At 35.9% G+C, this 21,913-nt stretch overlaps 1 protein-coding gene across 2 annotated transcripts in view; it reads right to left on the minus strand.

Moving 5' to 3' along the window:
- The window catches only part of LOC106076445 (uncharacterized), a 110,072-nt gene that overhangs the window by 61,227 nt on the left and 26,932 nt on the right, over nucleotides 1–21,913 (minus strand). Inside the window, exons 1-2 of one of the 2 annotated variants that reach the window (XM_056015696.1) lie at nucleotides 10,075–10,417; nucleotides 8,672–9,217 (exon numbers count right to left, since the gene is read on the minus strand). In XM_056015696.1, coding sequence (XP_055871671.1) covers nucleotides 8,672–8,909 — 238 coding nt within the window. In that variant the 5' untranslated portion in view covers nucleotides 8,910–9,217; nucleotides 10,075–10,417. Of the gene's footprint in view, nucleotides 1–8,671; nucleotides 9,218–10,074; nucleotides 10,418–21,913 lie in introns of those variants that run through there. The other variant, XM_056015695.1, reaches the window with a different exon arrangement.

A 21,913-nucleotide genomic window follows, 5' to 3' on the forward strand; every position in this document is an offset into this window, starting at 1 on the left:
CCGCTAAGGAATGTTCAAGCCAAGTTTTATTTTTCTCAAACGGTTTTGATCTCTATAAAGGACACACATATATACATAAATTCTTACATTCTACTTTATATATTAGACATATACTTTAGCTCTCTTTTTAAATACCTAATACATAAGTAATATGCCCACTTTCGGAGTTTGCACAGCACCGCAGTAAAAAAAAACTTTTTTTTTTGCGCACACAGGATATTATCACGATTCCTTCTTAGTATTACATTAAACAGGTTGTTAGCAACATGATGTATCCTACATTAGCTTAATATACTATCCTTATTATCCTAGAGTACTAGACTATCCTTATAATCCATTTACTTTGATGTTTTTCTTTTATCCGAGTTTGAAGACTAATGTTTAACTCTCCAACTGCCTAAGGACTGGACCGAGACCATTCGTTATAGAAGGCCTCAACACTGACCTGTAACGTCACAACCTGTGGGCAGTGGAGACCAATAGCTGGTTGCCACGCCGTACAGACATTTGACGTGGAAACAAGCTATTCCACTAAACTGCCCACAGGTTGTGACGATACAGGCACGTGTTCACGCCTTCTATAGCGACTGGTCTCCACTGGACTCGTGGATCTACCTTAACCACCATTGGTCCCCTCCGGCCATGTGGACCCTCTCTCGTCCCTCCACAACTATCTCTTCTGCCAGTTCAGTTTTTTTCCCTACTACCCCATTCCCGTCCTTGCTTGACATTTCCCGCTCCAGAAAACAGATATATGGGTCTTCCTGTAACTCTCTGAATATCTTGATCTAATTAGACTCCACTAGCTCCCGTAAACACAAAACAATGATGGCTATATATAACACTAATAAGAAACATTACGCCACCTTAGCCTTCAGTCATTCGCTCCCTTTATATTGACCGCTATTGGGAGCAGGGAAGAGAAGGAGAAAATAAAAGGAAGGGAATGAAGAAATGAAAGAAGTTGAGATCACAATAGCCTTGAATAGTCTGGTGACATTACTTCCCTTTAGTTTTTAAAAGAAGCTGTCTTAGGTTTTTTACAAGAACTGCTACTTTCACCATAAGCCTAAAGAGTGAGACAAAGAGAAAGAAGGAAATACTTTGAAGTGGCGCTTTAAAGATATTATCAGAGAAATACAACTGGGATTAAACGACAATGCTGATTAAATATCAGGGAGTCTAAAATATTTACATATTTGAGTGAGTTTATTATTTAGTCAATTTTTTTTAAAATGATAAATCATAGGTTCCGATATCTATCCAAGTAAAGTGATTTCGCATCATTGCGGTCATGTCGCCCTGCGGTTGCAAAAAAAATGGAAAGTATCCTATTTCAGACCTTGCGATCTATGGAGCAGATGATGTAAAGGTTATCAGTGTCTGTGACCGACGATTAATGAACAGGTTGTCATGAGGCTAACACAACAACCAACCCCCCCCTTACTTTACCCAACTATAGTTAGGTACCCATTAGAGTTGGGTGAACTCAGAGGCGTTCTTAAAATCCCGAAATTAAAAATCGCTGTCTTTACCGAGATTTGAACCTAGAACCTCTCAGTTCGGAAAACAAGCGCTTTACCATTCAGCCCTCACGTTCCGGCAGATCAGTTTGATTATAAGTAATGTCTGCAGTGATTTTATTGATTAATTTCTGCTTTCCTTAGTAATGTCTGCCGTGATTCCTTTAGTAATGTCAGCTGTGATTCCGTGAGTAAAATCTGCCGTGAATATTACAAGAGATACAATTTTGAACAATATGAGAAACATTGAAGGGAGTAAAATAAACAAGTATGACGTCATTCTTAATACTTTAAGTTTAGGAAAAGTTGTTTTTAATATAATTTTATCTGTATTTCAGAAAAATTTAAATATTTCGCTAAAATTTAAATACTAAGCCAAATCCAAGTATTGTGCCTATGTCCAAATGTTGTGCCAAATCAAAGTATTGTGCCTATGTCCAAATGTTGTACCAAATCAAAATATTGTGCCAATGTCTAAATGTTGTGCTCAATAAGAATTTAAAAATAATTATTTTGAGATCCCATTGCTCAACGTACCAACACCCGTGACATCAAGTGATACTGATTTAGATGCAATGCAAACCATGTACGATCTACCCACTAGATTAAGGAAAACTTGGTTTAACGAGGGGAATGTGAAGCCAGAATAACAATCAACCAATCACATTATCGTGCTCTCTTAAATAGAAGGATAAAAAAGTCAGGACTAAAAAACAACAACACTAAAACAAATAACATTTTCATTTAACATTTGTATGAAATTCATGGTTCGTTTTTGAATTGCTCTACTTTTACTATTACGCTACTCCATAATGGTCTAGCACAGGACTCTAGCACAGGGGTCGGCAACCTTTTGAGTCGGAAGAGCCAAAAATTAGAATTTACACAATTTTAAAGTTTTTAAAGAGCAACAAAATTTACATTTTTTTTGTTAACAACAATAAATAGTAGGCTACTCACACAATATTTAATGAAACAAAAACGAATATATTTATTCATATATAATTAGTGTTTTTCACAACATATTATATAATATACATATGGCATTATTAGATAATTATTTTTTTATTACGGTACCAACTAAAGCAATTAAATATTTATTGAGCAAACAAATTCAATGGGAGCGATAGCTTTGCATGGTTTTAGAAAGTTTGGAGACATTTGGCTCATAACTTGTTTTTAGTTTCAAACACGACTCTAAATTTCATTTGTTTTTTAGCTTTTTACTTTTCATTAAATTATACTCATGCAAGAGAACACTTGCTTGCACGTATATGTCGATCCAAAGATAGTCAGTACTCCAAATGTCAACTTCTTCAACCTACTGTAGCATTTGGAAGATTATTCCATGCGTCGAATCAACTCTCGTCATTCCTTTTAACTGTCCACTTTTGTTGCATAACTTACATACAATTCTCGACCTCCATCGCTTCCAACTTGATTTTCAACTCTGTAAATTTTCCACCCCACAAAACTTTACTTTTTAAATTGATCAAAGGCGTTTCTAGAGATCCAGTATCAATTCCAAACGCATCAATGTGGATTGTGTTACTGTTTGTGTTGAGAGGATTGCTAGAATGGTTTTGTTGGTTTTGAATGGCTCAAATCTATCAAGAAATTCATCTTTGATTTTTTTATAACTGTGCTGAAGTAATTTGTGTTAAAAGTTGCACTGATTTTATCGTGATGCTGCTTTAGACATTGAACATGAAGTAACTTAACGCTTTGAATATCTTCTGCAAAAACAATTAATTTTTCTTCAAAACAAACAAATTCCTCGACCAAAACATTGAATGGGTTTCCCTTTCCTTGCAGTTTTAGATTCAGCTATTTGAATTTCTCTTTTAAATCAACCATAAAGTAATTTTTGTGCAAATATTTGTCGTTCTCTAATTTTGGGTGATTAATGCCTTTTTCATTTAGGAATGTATTTATTTCATTCAAGCACAAAGCAAGACGTTTCAGCCATCGAACTTTATTGGTAAAATGGAGCTCGGAATACTGAGTCTCCATTTAAGTTTTTAAAACTGACAATGGTGAAGTGCATTTGACAAGATGATGTTAACAATATTGATTATCAAATTTATGGCCTCAACTATTTCAGCCGGAATGGTGTATTAGTCAGTGAAACGTAAGAATTTCTTGGTTTATTTTGCTCTGAAGAATCGCAGCTGCCTCTTTATTTTTTCCTGTCATACTTCTAGCTCCATCAGTTTGCATTTAAACGATTTTATTTCAATTGATCTTAATGTCTTCAAGGTATTTTCGCATTGCATTCGTTATATCCTCACCTTTAGTTTGTCACGATAGCGGAATCAGACCCTGAAGTTCTTCCTTTGGACCTTGAGAAAAGATATACCCGACAAAAAGGGCAACTTGTGTTGTGTCTTTTATGTTGCAAGACTCAATTATATCAAGTGATAGGGCAGAAGAAAGTTGAATATCTTCCACCTACAAACATGTGACATTTGAAGACATTTTTGTAGCCAATCTATTTTGTACTGTTTCAGCGGATAGTGGCAAAACTTTGCCTTTTTTTCCCAAGATTTCTGGTTTGTTTTTGAAATAACGAAACAGTTCTTCAGATGCACGTAGGGAGCATTCTTTGGCATACTCACCATCTCTAAATGGTTTGCTTTTTTGTGCACCTTCTAGCTGGCCATATTAGCATTACTTATAGAGTGCTTCTAAGTTTGAGAAGATAATCGCTTCATTCGCTTCTAACTCATTTATTTGAAACAACAAACTAAACGCCAAAGCACGTGAAGATGCATATTCGTCTTGCATCGAAAGCGAATTAAGAACTACATAGAAACAAGCGACGACAGCCGAGAGCTTCCGAGGAACTGACAACAGTGAAAACGCGTGTAATGGGGGAGGGTTATGGTGAAAAGTGAGTACAAGTGGCTGAGAGATAGAATCAGCGCCTAATTTTCATTAAACGATTCAGAACTATTTTAAAACATGTTTCGATAAAATAAATAATATTTGCGTAGGAACTAAAGAGCCGCAGCTTCACACCCAAAGAGCCGCATGTGGCTCGCGAGTCGCAGGTTGCCGACCCCGGCTCTAGCAGGTACATATTTGAGAATCAATGTCTTGTGTTTTGTCATATAGGTAGCTCACCATTCTGTTCCTAGTCTCTTGTTATTTGGTGGTGGTGTTTTTGGTGTGTGTGTGTTACACTTGTTTTTGTTTTGTTTTGTTTCCTTCTATCTTCGGATTGAGTTCCTGCCCGTGTTCTGTGACATCTGAGACTATTATAAAGTAAGGCTTGTCGTGAGGAGGGACAGTGAGGTGTAGTAAGGAAGAAGGACAGAGACAGTGAGGGGGGGGAGATGAATGGGGAGGGTTGACAGAGACGAGCAGTAGATCAGCTCTCATTGTAGGTGACGGTAATTCAAGATGTCTGTTCCTAAGTCAGAGCTACTTTTTTAAGGAGCTAAAACTTTTAAAAAAATCTTTCCTTGCTAGTTCTTATTTTTTTGGTGGTTGTTTTGAAGTCGAAGCTGTCAAACGAGTCTTTTTTTCCCCCAAGAGTCTCCAGTAAACTCTGTCCAGTTTGAAGGTCATTTTTAAAAAATCAGTTTAACCTGGTGGGTGGTAGTGATGAACTCAAAGTTGTATGTGTGTTTGTGTTTGTGTGGCTATTGTGTCACGTGTGTGGTGTATGTGTTGTTTAAACCTTCCTAAGATTCTAATGTTGGAAACCTGTTCGACTTCCTGATCACTTTGAGATGAAACAAACCACAGAAGTTATCAGTAGCGGAGAGCATTCAAGTTGGCAGGGTGCACTCATTACAAAGCTTATACTATCTCACTCTGTCTGTCTGTCTGTCTGGTAAAACGTTTTAACACGTTATCTATCCCACTAATTGCTGGTAATTAATCAGTTTGTTTGATACCAAAGAGGGAAATTAATCATTAAGTATAGATAGATATGGCTAAAAATGTCGGGTTTTATCCTGTTAAATTACTGTACATGAACAATTATTCGCTGGGGCAGACAATAAGTGAATCAATTAAATAAAAAATATTCGATTAATTACTGGTGATTAATTATTTTGTTTGATACCAACAAGGAAAATTAATCATTCAGCGTAGATAGATATGGTCAAATATATCCCCTTAGATTACTGTACACGTCATTTTCCCACACCTATTCTCGGATCAACTTAAAACTTTCAATAATTATTTATTGCACCTAACAAAATATGAATCAACTAAAAAAACAATAAGTCAATTATCTGTAATTAATTTTTTTTTATATCGATAAAGGGAAACAGCTTCTACATTCTTGACAGCTTTAGCTGTAATGCTGATCTTTGTATTTTTTTTTTAAGGATTTTGTATAAAACTATTTAAAAATTATCACTGCCATACATAATAGTGCCTCAACACGCTTATGATTGTAACAACTAGACCTTTAGTTAAGAAAAAATTGCCTAAAAGATTTATTTGTTCTCTTATTTATAATTATATACATAAAAACATGTATATTAATAAACAAAAAGATGAGTAGTATTTAGTATTTAGATAGATAGATAGATAGATAGATAGATAGATAGATTAGAGAAAAAGATATGTCTAGATGTTACAAACAAAACGTCTGTTGCAGTAAAACAAGGCATATCGATGCAGTTGAACATTAGAACACTCCTTGAAAAAAAAAAAGATCGATCCTAACGCTCTATGTACCAACGCCCGTCACATCAAGTGATAATGATATAGATCATTTATTTCCCCAGTGGGCGGTATCGATAAAACAATTAGCCACCAGCGTCAAGATTATCAAGACGAGTTGCTCAGAATGAAAGAGAAAAAAGAAAAAGCAGGTTCTCAAAAAAAAAAAAAAAAAAACAAGAGAGGAGAAAAAAACTCAGGTTCTTTAAAAGAAATAGAGGTAGAAAAACATATTCTCAGTAAGAAAGAAAGAAAGGAAGAAATATTTTTCAGAAAGAAAGAGGGGAAGAAAGAAATAGTTCTCAGAAAGAAACATAAGAAAAATGAAACGGCTACTAGAGGTTTTGAAAGAAGCGCGGAAAAATCGCGGAAAGTCTAAAAAAAGAAATAAATATGTAACTAATCAATTAAAATTAACTTCTTTTTAATCCAGTAGTAATTCGACTAACGAATGGTGATGCATAGCGAAGGTGTGTGATAAACAATTGATAATAAAAAAAATAAAATAAACATAATTGATGTAGCAATGTATGCAGTTTTGAGAACCTCTGCAATCTGAAAGCCAGTTTACATTGACAGATGATTCAGTCAGAAAGGGAGATTGTTGTATAATTAGGTCGTAATTGACTAAATGTGAGCCTGGACAAATACAGGAAGTTGAGGTTGAATTAATTGAAGGTATACAATTAAAATAGCGTGACTCTGTGAATAGAACAGAGGACGCTTTGTAACCAACCAGTCTTTGATAAATATTACATAGCTCAATCAGTCTTTAGGTCATTGGTAAATATTACATAGCTCAATTAGTCTTTGGGTCATTGGTAAATATTACATAGCTCAATTAGTCTTTGAGTCATTGGAAATATCACATAGCTCAGTCTTTGAGTCATAAGTAAATATCATATAGCTCAATCAGTCTTTTGGGTTATTGGTAAATGTTACATAGCTCAATCAGTCTTTGAGTTATTGGTAAATATTACATAGCTCATCAGTCTTTGAGCCATTGGTAAATATTACATAGTTCAGTGATGCATCATAAGGCTGCTTCTTACAAACACTACGCGGAGCTCTGAATGATTGATTCTTACTTGTAATATTGACATCATTTGTTGGCTCCTAATTGCTTACACAAATTAAGTTAAATAATTAACAATATATTAATATTGATGAATAAACAAGAAAAAAAAAATATATATAGATATAGATATATATATATAGATATATATATTGATATATATATATATTTAAATAACAAAGCTTATATTGTGCGTTGTGGTATTAATTAGTTCGGATCAGTCATGTAATTAAATTTTAATTTGTAATAGATTTAGACTAACAATAATAAAACTGTGTGATTGGAACTATTTTTACTAATTGTTTTTGTTTAGCGTTATTTCATGCTTTAAGTTTTCTCAATACACTTGTCTGAATCAGTTGAGAAGGATAAAGGGGAAAGAATGTCTTGTGAATGTTACCACCATCACTTTTTAACTGCATTTCTAACGTACATTCATTGAGTCTGTGCAACCTGCAGTAACACAAAAATAAAGTAATACTGTATTTTTGTGTTGTCACTAAACGGGCGTTCCATTAACGGAGTCAAACTGTGCTTCAGGGCTATAAGCCCGTAACATCCATACTTCCTTATAGATCTTAAAGTTTCCAGCCCACATAACGTTATAATATAGCAACTAACAATTTAGCAGCTTGTATAATGATAATAAGTCAGTATATCAATCACAATATCTTGACGAAGAATAAATAAAGAAGTACTTTGTATTTCAAGAATTTCCCAGACCACTGCCACTGCAGCAAGGATATTAATTATTGGATATATGTTTATGGCTTTGTTAAGTTCTTCTATGCAAGGCTTTTCATTCAAATCATTATAAAGGAGTGTGTGTGTGTTTCTATGGTGACGGAGGGAAGTGGTTAGCGATGGATTGCGAATGATGCAACATAAGTGACATTGTCGTCAGCGGTGTTAGAATTAGATACATACACGACTCCAGATTGCCAGAGTGAAAAGACGTGTTTTTGTATTGAGTTAGAATTTGTTAAAAATAATATTTTTATATTGTTACTACAGTCTACTACATTATTTATTTCATCTCAAATTAACATTTGTCTATTTTGTAATTAACGTTAAATTTAGTTCTGTTCACAAAGAAGTTATTGAAGTTATCTCAAGCTTTATACGTTAAGATACAATACGCCTACAGCGGTTTAGTTGTCTACCAGCAGTTTGGTGCTACAAGTCAACGACCGTCAACAGCACCCATACATGATGGGCAGTGCCCTGGAAGCACCCAATGTCGACGTTGTTCTATTATACAAAGAACGTGGTCAATTATTTCTATACTTTAAAAAAAATCCATTAACATTTTGTTTAGAGACTCAACACATTCGTGGATTTGTATGGTCAATCAAGAGCTGAAAATATAACAGTAAAAAACGTTTCTTACCTGGGTATCTTTCTGTTCCTATGGACCTCCCCAGGGCGTCACCGGCTAATATCCAAGTTAGTAGAGTAATAATCCAGGCTCTGGCTCCCAGCGGCGTCACCATCCTCCCCCCTAGTCGGAATGTGTGGTTGAAGCTAGTCCTTGGGTTCATGGCTGCTATCGCCAAGTCTCTTTTGTAATGCCGCGTCGCCGCCGATGTGCAACGGCATCGGCATTCCGTAGGCCGGTTTTCTTCCATCGCAATATCTTGGCGTCACTTGAAGGAGACACACAATTGAGCACAGTGTTTGGATTTGAATTATGAAGTCTGGAGACAAAAGATTTGACGTGGTATTGACGTCATCGAGTACACACGCACAAAATGGCGCACGTCAGTACTCAAGTCTGAAGTTATCGCCTGGCGGCTAAAGAATGACTGCTATTGTAGCTGTCTGGGTGGATTAAAAAGTGAGATGTAATGTTGTACATATTGATGCGATCTCAAACCATCAGTTGAGTAACTGGAATACATTTCCTCGGCCAAATTGATTAAATCGTCGTTTGAATCTGAAAAAAGAAAAAAGTTTCAATTTGTAAAAAACTGAAAAATTGTTAGCACTAGCTGAGCACCTTCTGACAAAACTGAAAGTTGGATGCAATATAAATAGATTTATTTTTGGGCCAGGTTTCGAATGTTTCTTTAGAATGTAAGAGTATTATATCACAGTTCAAACCTCCCACAGGACGACGGTGATTGGGGCGGATAGAGCTCGACCTAATAAATAACTGTCACCACACGTCTAGCTAGCCCTAGTTTCAGAATTGGATAGGTTTTTATTTTGTTTTGTTTTTGTTGTTTTTTTTAAATCCTAAATCTCTGGGGAAAAAAGTATCAATTTAATTAGAATATTTCTTTGCATTCTAACAACAAACTGAAAACATGATTGAAACTGTTGGGATAGGTGTAGGATTACTTAGTTCTAATTAGCTACTATCTATCTATCTATCTATCTATCTATCTATCTATCTGTCTATCTATCTATCTATCTATCTATCTATCTATCTATCTATCTATCTATCTATCTATCTATCTATCTATCTATCTATCTATCTATCTATCTGTCTGTCTGTCTGTCTGTCTGTCTGTCTGTCTGTCTATCTATCTATCTGTCTATCTGTCTATCTGTCTATCTATCTATCTATCTATCTATCTATCTATCTATCTATCTATCTATCTATCTATCTATCTATATATCTATCTATTTATCCACCTTCCTATTATCTATGTATCTATCTCAGTATCTATGTATCTATGTATGTATGTATCTATCTACCTATCTATCTATGTTTGTCTGTTTGTCTGTGTGTTTCCCTATGTGTCTGTCTGTCCATCCTTCTATCTATATACAAATATATTCACAAACCTACTCTCCTCCTACCACAGGTTATACAAATGTCGAAACTTTGCCTTTAAAAAAGAAAAGCATTCACTGTTTCCTTTGTAGACAACTAAAGACAAAACACAGCAATGAAAGCATGAACGATAACTCCTAGTGAACAAAGCTATTCACACTTCTCTCTCTATATATATAAATATAATGTAAGTCATCATATAAGTCTCATCCTACAAACGCCGGAGGCTTCTTCTTCACAATTTTCATTTTATCTCGACAGTCTATCGCCTGCTAATGTCAGTCTGACATATGAAGGATGAACTGTCACATTCATCTAGCAGACGATAAAGAAGGAGAAGGGACAGTTGCGGTGCAGCTTGTTGCATTTTTTTTTCGTTCCCCCTCTCCACGTCTAGCCCACTTTACATACTAAATTTTAGCACACTTTCATTCATTACTATTCACACACTTTTTAACTTTGCTATTCTTATGATTTTTGTTCATCCTCTACTATTTACACATTTTGTATTTATTACTATTGGCACACCTTTCCCTTTAATTAATACTCACAAACATTTTTTAAAAATTATTACTATATACACAATTTAAAAAAAAATGCATTGCTACTGTACTATTTTTGTTCTTACATCGCTATTCACACGCTTTTTCATTCATTACAATTCACACACTTTACCTATTACATAAAGCTTAAAATAGTATTATATGGTATTATAATCATGAGTAAAAAAAGGGTGGCCGGGGGGGGGGAATAAAGACTAATATATATATAATTTTGATTTCTACCATTGTTATTGCCCATTTTGTAAACAATATATCAGTGATGCCCAATCAAATTCGACCTTTGGGCTATTTAAATTTTTGACACTCGTGTCGCGGGCCACATGAACGAAAATGCACACAAAAAAAACAAAAAAAAAAAAAAGAAAAAACGAAAATGAAATTGACCTGAATTTGAGACTATTTGATTAGAAACCTGTGGATCTAGTACTTACATTACGAAATTGGATATCTGAAGTGATTTTTTTAACGCATCAGAAAATGGCTTAATTTCTGTACTTGCAATATAAGCAACATTGTAGCTAGCTTTACCACCAACTCATTTTCTTGTCGCTTATTTTGCTAAATATTTCCATCGATCTCCAATCTGTAGGCGTAGTTTAAAAATCTTTTTATTCGCGGCTCAAACCAAGAATGCCGTCATATTTGTTTGATAATGAGGTTTATATATTGTTCTTTTTTAAAACAGCCATACTTTCTTTACAACATAATTTGAACTTTTCTTTTGGAGGGGTGTGTCTACACGTTTTTGCCGACATCTTGGCGGGTCGGATGGAACCACGTCGCGGGCCTGATCTGTCCCGCGGGCCGTATTTTGGGCATTACTGCAATATATACACGTAACAAGAACTTAAAAGATGTCAAGTATAAATGGTTTGTATCTAATGTAAAACGTCTCATTTAAATATTCATACTCTTCTCCACCCTTTACCCCCTGAAGCAGTATACCAACCGCCCTCCCATCCATGGTCCCCTCAGTCAGAAACAACTATATATCCCTAATAGAAATGAGATAAAATCCTGAACATTAAGAATGATCGGGACGGATGTCGCCCCCCACACCAGTTCTCTCCTCTCAACGATACTGAGGTTTACAAAGGAACGGAAGTTGTCGATACAGTTTGGAATCAGCGGCGTCGCAGGTTCTGCTTGAGTCATGCTGGGCTGCAAGATGTCTAAGGGTCACCAGCTTCTGATTTTTCCTCAGGGTTGACTCCGGAAGCTTTTCCAATGCTCGATTATTCGTATTTAATAAAAAAAACATAAATCCTCTGCCCATCCCCCATTTTATCCCCTTCTTTAGCAAGGTAAACATCACCCTGTGCTATAATCTCTTTCCTGAACATCATCATCATCATCATCATCAAACTCCATTTGAGTGATGGCTTGAGAGGCTCAAATCCTCTCTTGCAAAAGCCCTGGACAGAAACCCTGCTGTTTTGCGTAGTGCATAAATGTCGCCATACAGGTCGATAATTTTTGGTTTCCCAGACCTGTCGAGGCGGAGATCAGCAAGTCTGGGGCAGTCAAACAGAATATCAGGCACGGTTTCCTCTTCTTCCCTGCAGCGGGGGCAACGTGAATCGAAATTTGGCCATAGCCGTGAGAAATATAAGCCAACAGTACAGTGGCCTGTCCTGCACTGTGCTATAATAGCTTGCTCAGGCCTGGACAGCCTCCACCACGGGAAGTGCGGTCAGGGCGCCTCATGCGCTCCCAGACTCCGCGAGCTTATTGGGACTTGTCTCAGCACTCAAACCACTTTTCCATTTCTGTTCTTTTTAAATTACAGCCAGGGCATGATGAAAACTTACAGCGTGTTCAGTTGGTGGAAGTTGCTCTCCCTGGTGGGCCAAGGAGTCTGCAATAGTGTTGCCAGTCACACCTAAGTGACTCGGTACCCACTGCATTATTACAGGGGTGCCAAAGCGCTGCTTTATGTTGTGTGAGGCCATGATGACAGTGTCGATATTGGGGGACCATGGTCCAGGGCTTTGCAAAGCCTGTAGTACGGATTTTGAGTCAGTTACGACAACAATCTATGTTGCCCTCAAATGTCCCTTGCCGAGTTGAGAGTCAATGACCTTTAAGGCTTCACAGACTTCAAAACCGCAAACACTACCACATGGTCCAAAGATTTTTACTGAGTAAGAGCCAAGAAAGTCGATGTAGGCTCCATAACGGTTTCTGAACCAGAAAACAACAAACAAGATCTCCATTGTATCGCGACACTCTAACTACTTAAGTAAACAAAGTAAATGAAATCTTTACGGATCAAACTTTTACATTGGCTTATAAATGTTGACGAAAGCTTGTCATGAAAACGATCTCCCTGATTAGAAATTACTGATACAATATAAATGAGTTTAAAAATGAGCCAGTATGTATACCAATGTGTGACGCTAGGATAGTGTGGTAATTTCAAACTCGTCATTCTAAAAGTAAATCTAGTGTCATGATATCCAAACGTACGTTGGAGAGGAAAGATTACCTATCAACATAATTCCAGTGGAAGAATAATAAATGATCCCATATAATAACAAATGATCACATATAATAACAAATGATCACATATAATAACAAATGATCCCATATAATAACAAATGATCACATATAATAACAAATGATCCCATATAATAACAAATGATCACATATAATAACAAATGATCACATATAACTCATGATCACATATAATAACAAATGATCACATATAATACTTCTAATGTAAAGACAAAGTATCCATCCACTTACAGGATACATTCACAGTGAAAATGTTGAAATAAAAGTAACATAAACCATGGAGCCTGAATGGTCACTTTGACATCTTGTTATGCCCCCTGCAATCTCAGAATATATCTTGAAGAAATATCTGGATTCTCACTCATTTGAAGCTTATGTTTATTTTTAGCTCTTATTGACTTTCTTTTGTGAGCTATTTTTAGCTCTACACGATTCCGCTAAGCTCTGACACAAAATAGTCGTACAAAACTTGACAACTTTGCTAATAGCGTGGAGTAGAAACCTTTAATTAACTTGACAACTTTGCTAATAGCGTGGAGTAGAAACCTTTAATTAACTTGACAACTTTGCTAATAGCGTGGAGTAGAAACCTTTAATTAACTTGACAACTTTGCTAATAGCGTGGAGTAGAAACCTTTAATTAACTTGACAACTTTGCTAATAGCGTGGAATAGAAACCTTTAATTAACTTGACAACTTTGCTAATAGCGTGGAGTAGAAACCTTTAATTAACTTGACAACTTTGCTAATAGCGTGGAGTAGAAACCTTTAATTACTTCAACATTTTGACTTCGACATTTGGAAAAACGCGTATCATTTTATAGTACACAGTTACTCCATCTCAAATTCCTTCATTGGATAGGACAACTCATACTAGTGTACCTAAGACAAGCTTTGGATCTCAAGAAAACGTGTACTCTTTAATTAGTTGCAGGCATGCAGGCGCCAGCTAGAATGGCATGCCCAGTAGGTAGCCGAACATTCCTGGTCCAGAAAGGCCTCATCAACCACATGCTGAGGCACAGAGATGCAGAGTTAATACCTCATCCCCTCCGAGGGAAAAGAAGTGCTTCTTGTAGACACAGATGCACGAACAACATTGGAACTAATGATTGAGAGTTTGAGTTCACACATCGCTGGTATGAGAAATAGTGACATTATATAAAAAGAAAATAATAATAGTAGTAATAATAAGAACGACGCAAACACAGACGACAACCCCTACATGGTGAACTTGAGACTATCGTGACGTTTCTTCTGTCATTAATAATGTTGAAAAAAAAATGGTTGAACTTTTTTTACTTCACGTAGACGAGGTCATTAATTCTTGGTCAGGAAATGAGTTTTATATTTATTTTTTTTAAAATCTGCAGTAAAACCTCGGTTATTTGACACTCGCATATTGCACATTTCAGACAATTCTTTCCGTTTAATTACGTGGTATGTGAATTTAGCCACGACCAATCGTCATAGTTGGCCTGAACACTTACCTGTGACGTGGCAACCTGTGGTCAATGGAGACCAATGGCTTGTTGCCACGTCACTGGTCAATGTTCTGACCTACTATTACGATTGGTCTCGATTTAGCTTTTGAGAAATAAACTCATAACGTTTTCCGAGGCGTCTGCAGCCTCGAGGGCAAAAAATTGCTATCTTATTAAAAATAAAAATATAAGTAAAATATTTCACCTAGATATTTTACACTGTAATAGATATTTATTCTTTTTCTTTTTATTATTATTATTATTTCTATCTATATTTATTCTATTTATTTCATTTATCTGAAGACACTAGAAACTATAAAAAAAAATAAAAAAAAAATTAGTTAATTAGCTATTGGTAATTATATATCTTGTTTGATATCTCGAACAAGGGAAAGAAATTGTACTTGACTGAAGAAATGGCATAAGCTGAATTAGTCCCCTTTATTGCTCGTCGTCTGAGTTTTAGTCAATTCAACATGAATAATAGGACGAGACTATAGTGTTATGACACGATTAGGAATTATTTATTTGTTTCGTAAGTACGGAAAGTTTTGTTTTAAAGACAATTACGCGACTAATAAAAACTAGACCAAGTTTTGAGGAAGGATAGAGAAATGTAAACAGAAAACTTTTGAAGGCTTTTTTAGAGAGAGGCAGCTTTATTGACGTAGAGATTTAGCTTGACGATATTCGACGGTTAACTTCGTTACTATTAAAGGTCTAGTTCGACATTCACTATCAGTGTCGACTATCTTCTATTGTTCGCCTGTGGTATTGGATTTCGTTCTTTGAGTGTCACTTCCCTTTTATTGATCTGCATAAGACACACCGAGGAAGCACCTAACAATGGAAACAATATAGAACTATACAATCTTCCATGTTCATATGCTCTCTACTAGCTGAGTGGTTAACGTGTTAGCTTGAAAAGCCTGACAGCTTGAGCCATGAGTTCAAATCAGGCCGTTCCCTCTTTTATAAAAAAAAAATAAAATGCTTTAAATGATGTCTAGATCTATTATAAATTTAATTACATGACTTTGATCCAAACTAATTGATACAACCAGGGCCAGTCCTACAGATTGCGGGGCCCTATGTAAAACGGATTCCGCGGGGCCTAGTCTGGGTAGGGATAAGGATAATAAGTGAAAATTAAGATTTTTTGTTAGAAAATAAATTCGCCTTTGCATTTTATTCCTACTTTACTAAGTGCAAAATCAAGATCAAATTGACTTTACGAGCCATCTACAATAGAAGGTAGATTTCCAACATAAAGCCGATAAACATTTAGATATGCCTTTTAGATTTTTTACTATTGACTAGCAAAATATCGCTTTTGATTTTTTTAAGAGATCAAGATAGATTTAGAACTATATTTATATGCCAGTGACTATTACAGTAAATTAAGTATTGGAACGTTCTGTTTTGGTTAAAATTCGCCTTATTATTTTTAATATCAGGTGACCGAGCCTCGCTCGGATGAATAATTTGTTAAGGAAGGATATATACCCGAAGTCATTTTGAGAATATTTTTGTACCAGGTGGCCGAACCTCGCTCTGTTAAATAATTTCGGAAGGTTATATACCCGAAGTCATTTTGGGAATATTCTTGTAATTACGAAAATGAACGATCGGATAAAGACTACTAATCTGAAGAGTTGTTTTAGTGTTCTGTTAGTTCTAATTGTAGGCCTAATTGTACATGTCGATTAAATTTAAAGTCTTTTAAGTCCTCCTACAGTCTAGACAAACTACAGCTCACGTCCGTCTTATAGTTTTACAATCTATCTTTTGCGTAAAACTATTGTAGGCTTACTATTATTGGCTTGGAAGAAAGTCTTTGCAATGTAACTTCTCTACGTTATAGGGTAAAACATGCACTTAGTGACAAAGAAAAATGGCGCATTTTTTCTTATTAGACTTAAATCATGGCATTAGTTTTCTAAAGAAACGTTTCCGTGGGGCACCTCTGTTACGCCAAACAATATGCTCGTTACCCATACGGGATACGTGCCCTGCCCAGCCTGACAGTCGGACTATAGGAAGTTCATACCGGCTTTTGCCATCCATCCATCCTTGTGGTACTATGGCCTGCTTTTACACATCCATCCATTCAGATCTCTCCTGGCCCTAACTCCAAGCTTTTTACCGAGGTTTATAGTTAAATCAAAAGAGGCTGCAGTGTACTCAAACTCGTTGACCGCTAGATGGATATCATGTTTAGTGTGAGCAAGTAAGGCGTAGAGAAGCTGTGTTATGACCAGTTCCTTTGTTTTGGTACAGGAGAGGTAGACACTGAAGCATGAACACATGGTAATAATTCACCAGCAAAATAATAATAATAATAAGGCTTGTCTTAGAGTCCGAAAATTAATGAGGATTGCAGCTGTGACCTACATATCTTGCCACATCCAGGGCAAGCATAACCATTGTCCGCGATGCTCGATTAAGATTTTCTTTTAGCGTCTGCGTCTGTCCTCGGCAGCAAATTTTCTTTTGGTCTCAAATGTGTATCCGCGGCCTTTGTATAGAGGGAATTCTTTAAGTCCGACAGTTACGCTGGACAGAGCAGTATCCTATATGGGAGACGAATCTTAGACGAACGCATGCCAAAGGCAGTGTTTTTTTTGGTGAGCTAAAAAGTGGTTGACGTAACACCGAAACCCTTAAAAGACCAGCTTATGGCGCAAACTTGACTTAGCTGACATAGAAGAGAGCACATGGTTGCATGCAACCTCAGAACGAGACAGCTGGAGGTCACCAGCAAAATAAACAACAAAGTAAAAGGTATCTACACCGCTCTACACAATTAAAGTGTAAACAACTTATTAAGCACTTAAAACACAATAACTAATCATATATCGGCACATTTAATTTCATTACTTTTCTTTCATAGTTCTATAATAAATCAATCTACATTAAGATGGTGCGCAAATGTTTCATTAGGTCTATTGATTCTTTAGAACTCGTTATTGTTTGCAAAGAAATATTTTAGTGTACTGCGGTAAGCCTAGTGACGTAAGCAGCGTTTTTCCCGTTTACGTCATGGAAAATTTTCATTCATAAAACATTCTAGCCAAAACTAATTTTTCGATAATGAGGCATTTTCAAACCGATATAACGGTCGACCTCGAGTTTTCCCGATGTGGCCAATGAGTTGAGAATTTTTTTCTCACTATTATGCACATACCATGAACTTTTAAAGAAAATCGTTAGAGCCGTTTTCGAAATAAAATTTATATATATATATAAATATAAATATATATACATACATACATACATACATACAAGAATTGCTCGCTTAAGAGTATAGGATTAAATGAAAGCTGACAATAACGTTTTTTTTTAAATCGCGAGTAGGATTGGCGTTTTCCATGTTGAATGACACACCAAAAATTACAATTTGGCCTATTTTTCAGAACATGTTTTGAGTTTTCAGGATATTTTAATAATTTCAGGAGATTTTCATGACTTTTTTTCGTATATTTTGCAATTTCAGGAGATTTTCATGAGCTCCCGGAAAATCAGGAGACCACGGAAACCCTGTTTTAAGTTACAATGGTTTAATTTAATAATTTACAACTAGAGTTAGCGCGGGGCCTATGAAAGTGAGGGGCCCACTGCGGCCGCATAGGATGCAGTGCTCTAAAACCGGCCCTGGATACAATTACGCTTAATATAAGCTTTGTTGTTGTTTTTTTTTAAGTATTTTTTTTATTTACTTGTGTTATCTTTAAATTAGTCAAAAAATTTTTAATTTCTGCATTTGAGATTCGGGGGGCTGAGTGTTAAACTGCTTGGCTTCCGAATCGAGACGACTCGGGTTCGAATCTTGGTGATGACTAAGATATTAAATCTCCTTGAGTGGATGACTTTACATTATCTGCCCTTTAGATCGCAAGGTATGAAAGGGGTACTTTTTTTTAGGAGATTCACATCAAAGTCTTGGCTTTGTCATCCCTGATTTTGTCATTCTGCAATGATAAAAGACACAGGCTACTTGCCAAACGAATAGATTCGCTTATTCTCCAAACATGTTGGTTTGGCACTGTACAAGCAGATTTTTTTTATTTTTATTTTTAGAAAACGAGATTTACCAGTCTTTTGTTTACCTCGTTTTGAAAAGGAAACTTGAGAGTTACTAGCTATACTGTAGTGTTACAAAATGTTTCCTATTTCAACTTTCTTGCCTAATTCTGAAAACGAAACGAGATATGGGTTTAGTTCGTTTGAGTACCATGAAGGCTGATGTTTAACGTTCCGCAAGAATATGAGTTTGCTCCTCTAGTTCTTGCTATGTGTTTTCCTTTTTACCAGTAGTATGTTTTTAAAGCATTTCCGGTAGAGGGCGCCTCTTTTACGTTGTCCTACTTTCAGTTCATAGAAAAACATTGCCCTAAGCATGTGGTCATTGCCCTTCCCGAAAAAGTGCCCCACCCAGGGCAGATGTCAAACAATAAGAGAGTGGCTCTATTCTGTTCACACTTGCGTTTGCTAGAACATCATTATATGCTGTGTACCCTCGTCAACTTCGTTCATGACAATAAGACATTGACACACAAACGACAGTTATAAAATTGTATACATCACATCAATTTTGCATTGCAAATGAGTTGAAAAGTCTATCCGCATCCTTGGAATATGCATTGGAAGTAACAACAGAAGATGCTTCTGGGTCGTTTCGGCGAGTGCTACTTTCTTGCAAAACTGATTTTGCTGCTAATGAATTTGTTACAATTATGATTGCTGCTGATTCATGATGTTGCACGTTTTAGCAGGACATGACGTGTGACGCTCATGCACATTTTAAGAAGCCCTGGGGTCTGTGCATGAATTGGGTTAAGATGTGTAAAAATAGCCACATCCTTGATGGATATCAATACCAGGGCATAAAGCAACTGGATGGCTTGTGTCACTTGGTTGTAATCCAGGCCTCGGGGCTTACACGAGGGCATCAATCTCACAGGGGGTGACGTTCTGACGAAAACTTGACAAAATGTATTAGGCTTACTGTGTATGTGTGTGTTTGTGTTAGTATGTATGTAACAAAAAAGAGAAAGTGGGTTGATGTGTGTTATGCAAGGTTATCCAAGAACGAGATGAAAATAAAAAACACGAGATACGTGTTTCGAGTTATGACATTATGTATTCATGAAACACACGAACACGGCGCCGATATGTCAGGTAAATTTAACGCTCAACACGTGCATATGTTTTGTAACATTAACTGCGAAAAAAAAAAGATTTAAATTATTCATTTAAATTAAACCATAATATAGTGAAATATTCAATTAGCCATACAATCTCATCATATGTATTTACATCTAGGCCACATATATAAAGAAAATATTAAAAAGCATAATACTTATACCAGAAATTAAAAGAAACAGCAACAATAACAAGAGGCAGAATCCCAATGATGTTAATTATTGGGAAATGTCGTAATTAAAAACTGAGGTATCCAAAAAACAAATCATCCTTAATAAAATATTCCTGTATACTAGACTTTATATAAATTCTGAAGATCCACAAGTTAATGGATGTGTGACCGATTGGTAGAAACCTTCCATTTATCCGACCAGAGATTCTGAGTTTGAATCCAGATGCAGACCAGTTGTTTTTTTTATATTAGTTGTGCTTGCCAAGCGAACAATCGAAAGCCCAACCCATTATACACACCCCTGCCCCCCAAATTCCACAAAAGGAGATTGAACTAGACGCACTAAGCGTTTCTTAGAATGGGGAACACTCTATACAAAAGCCATCTTTTAAAATGTGGTTTGAGTAAGATGGAATATAAAGACCCATTATGGTTCCTCCTAGAGGCGTAGCTATGGTGAGGGGGGGGGGAGGGGGAGAATTCGAAAATATTTCGGTTCCCCACTTGAGGGGGCAGCCAAATGAGTGTTTTGTTTTACATTAAATATTAAATATTACGCAAAATGCAGGGGCCCCCAAAGTGTTCGAGCCCCCTGATCCCCCAAATGATGGCAAATTCCTAACTACGCCACTGGTTCCTCTACTAAAGGTAATTCCAAAAAAAAATAAAAATAAGCATAATATAAAAATACTTTTAAAAAGAAATCTTACATAAGGAAAGGAATCTTACAATCACTGTTATATCTCTTAGCACTGCAATATTTCTTTCCTTTTACCATCATAACACAAATCTAATTAATGATTAAAATAATGAATGAATTAATTGTTGTTTTTTTTACTTATATATGTGATGTCATAGATAATGAATAATTTTGGAACGTTTAAACTTGATCAGAGAATAAAAATGGGAATAATAACGTGTACAAGATTTGAACCAGACATACAGAGTGAGGTGATAGATGCTTTGTAAAAATAAAAGCATGGAGTGGGTAATGGGGGGGGGGGTAGTAGAAAAAAGAATGTTAGTCAAGGTATGCTGCTCAAGAAGTAGGCTGGTTTGTTTTTACAAAGCTTAAACTAACTCACTCTCTCTGTCTGTCTTTCTGTCTGTTAGGTAAAAGTGTGTACACGTTATTTCTCCCACATCCATTATCGTATCAAGCTGAAGCCTCGCACAATTATTCATTGACATGGACAAGACATGAACCAATAAAAAAACAACAATTAGACAATGAATTAATGATAATTCATTATTTCCTTTCATAGCAAGAAGGGAAATTAATACTTCGGTATTCACAGATATGGCTAAATTTGGTGGGTTTGATCCCCCTAAATAATTGTTAACGCTATTTCTCCCTTCGATTAAGTTGATACTTAAAACTATTATTTATTGTGCCTAACAAAACTTGAATCAATAAACAACAAGGTTACAAAATCACAAACTCAAAATCGGCCCCCAAAGTGGTCCAACCAGGAAGGAAAAAAAGGCAGGTTTCAACATTTTTGAGAAAGAATATCAGAATGAAATTCTATCAAAGGCAAATGACAGAGAAGAATGGAGAAATAATGTTGACAGATCTTATGTGGTGCCCCAACGGTCCAGAAGACCAAGGGATGGGTGAAAGTGAACCTGTCCTTAATGAGTTCATATAATGATTATCTTTTTGATCTAATTGTCTAGGGTCAATCTTATATTCAAAGCCTTATAAAAAATACATTTCGTTAAAAAAAATATTAAAGCCTTAATTGAGTGTCTTATGTAAGATATGTTCCTCTGCTTTCTGCCAGTGCGAATAAAAAAAAATTTACTAGCTAATTTTAGTTACTTGTTGATTTCATTTCTGTTCCACTTATATGCCTATTAAATCTACTTTTTCTCTTTGAAAAAAAAAAGACCATTCTTTTTGTAA

The sequence above is a fragment of the Biomphalaria glabrata genome, chromosome 17 (assembly GCF_947242115.1).
Source record: "Biomphalaria glabrata chromosome 17, xgBioGlab47.1, whole genome shotgun sequence".
NCBI classification, from domain to species: Eukaryota; Metazoa; Mollusca; class Gastropoda; family Planorbidae; genus Biomphalaria; species Biomphalaria glabrata.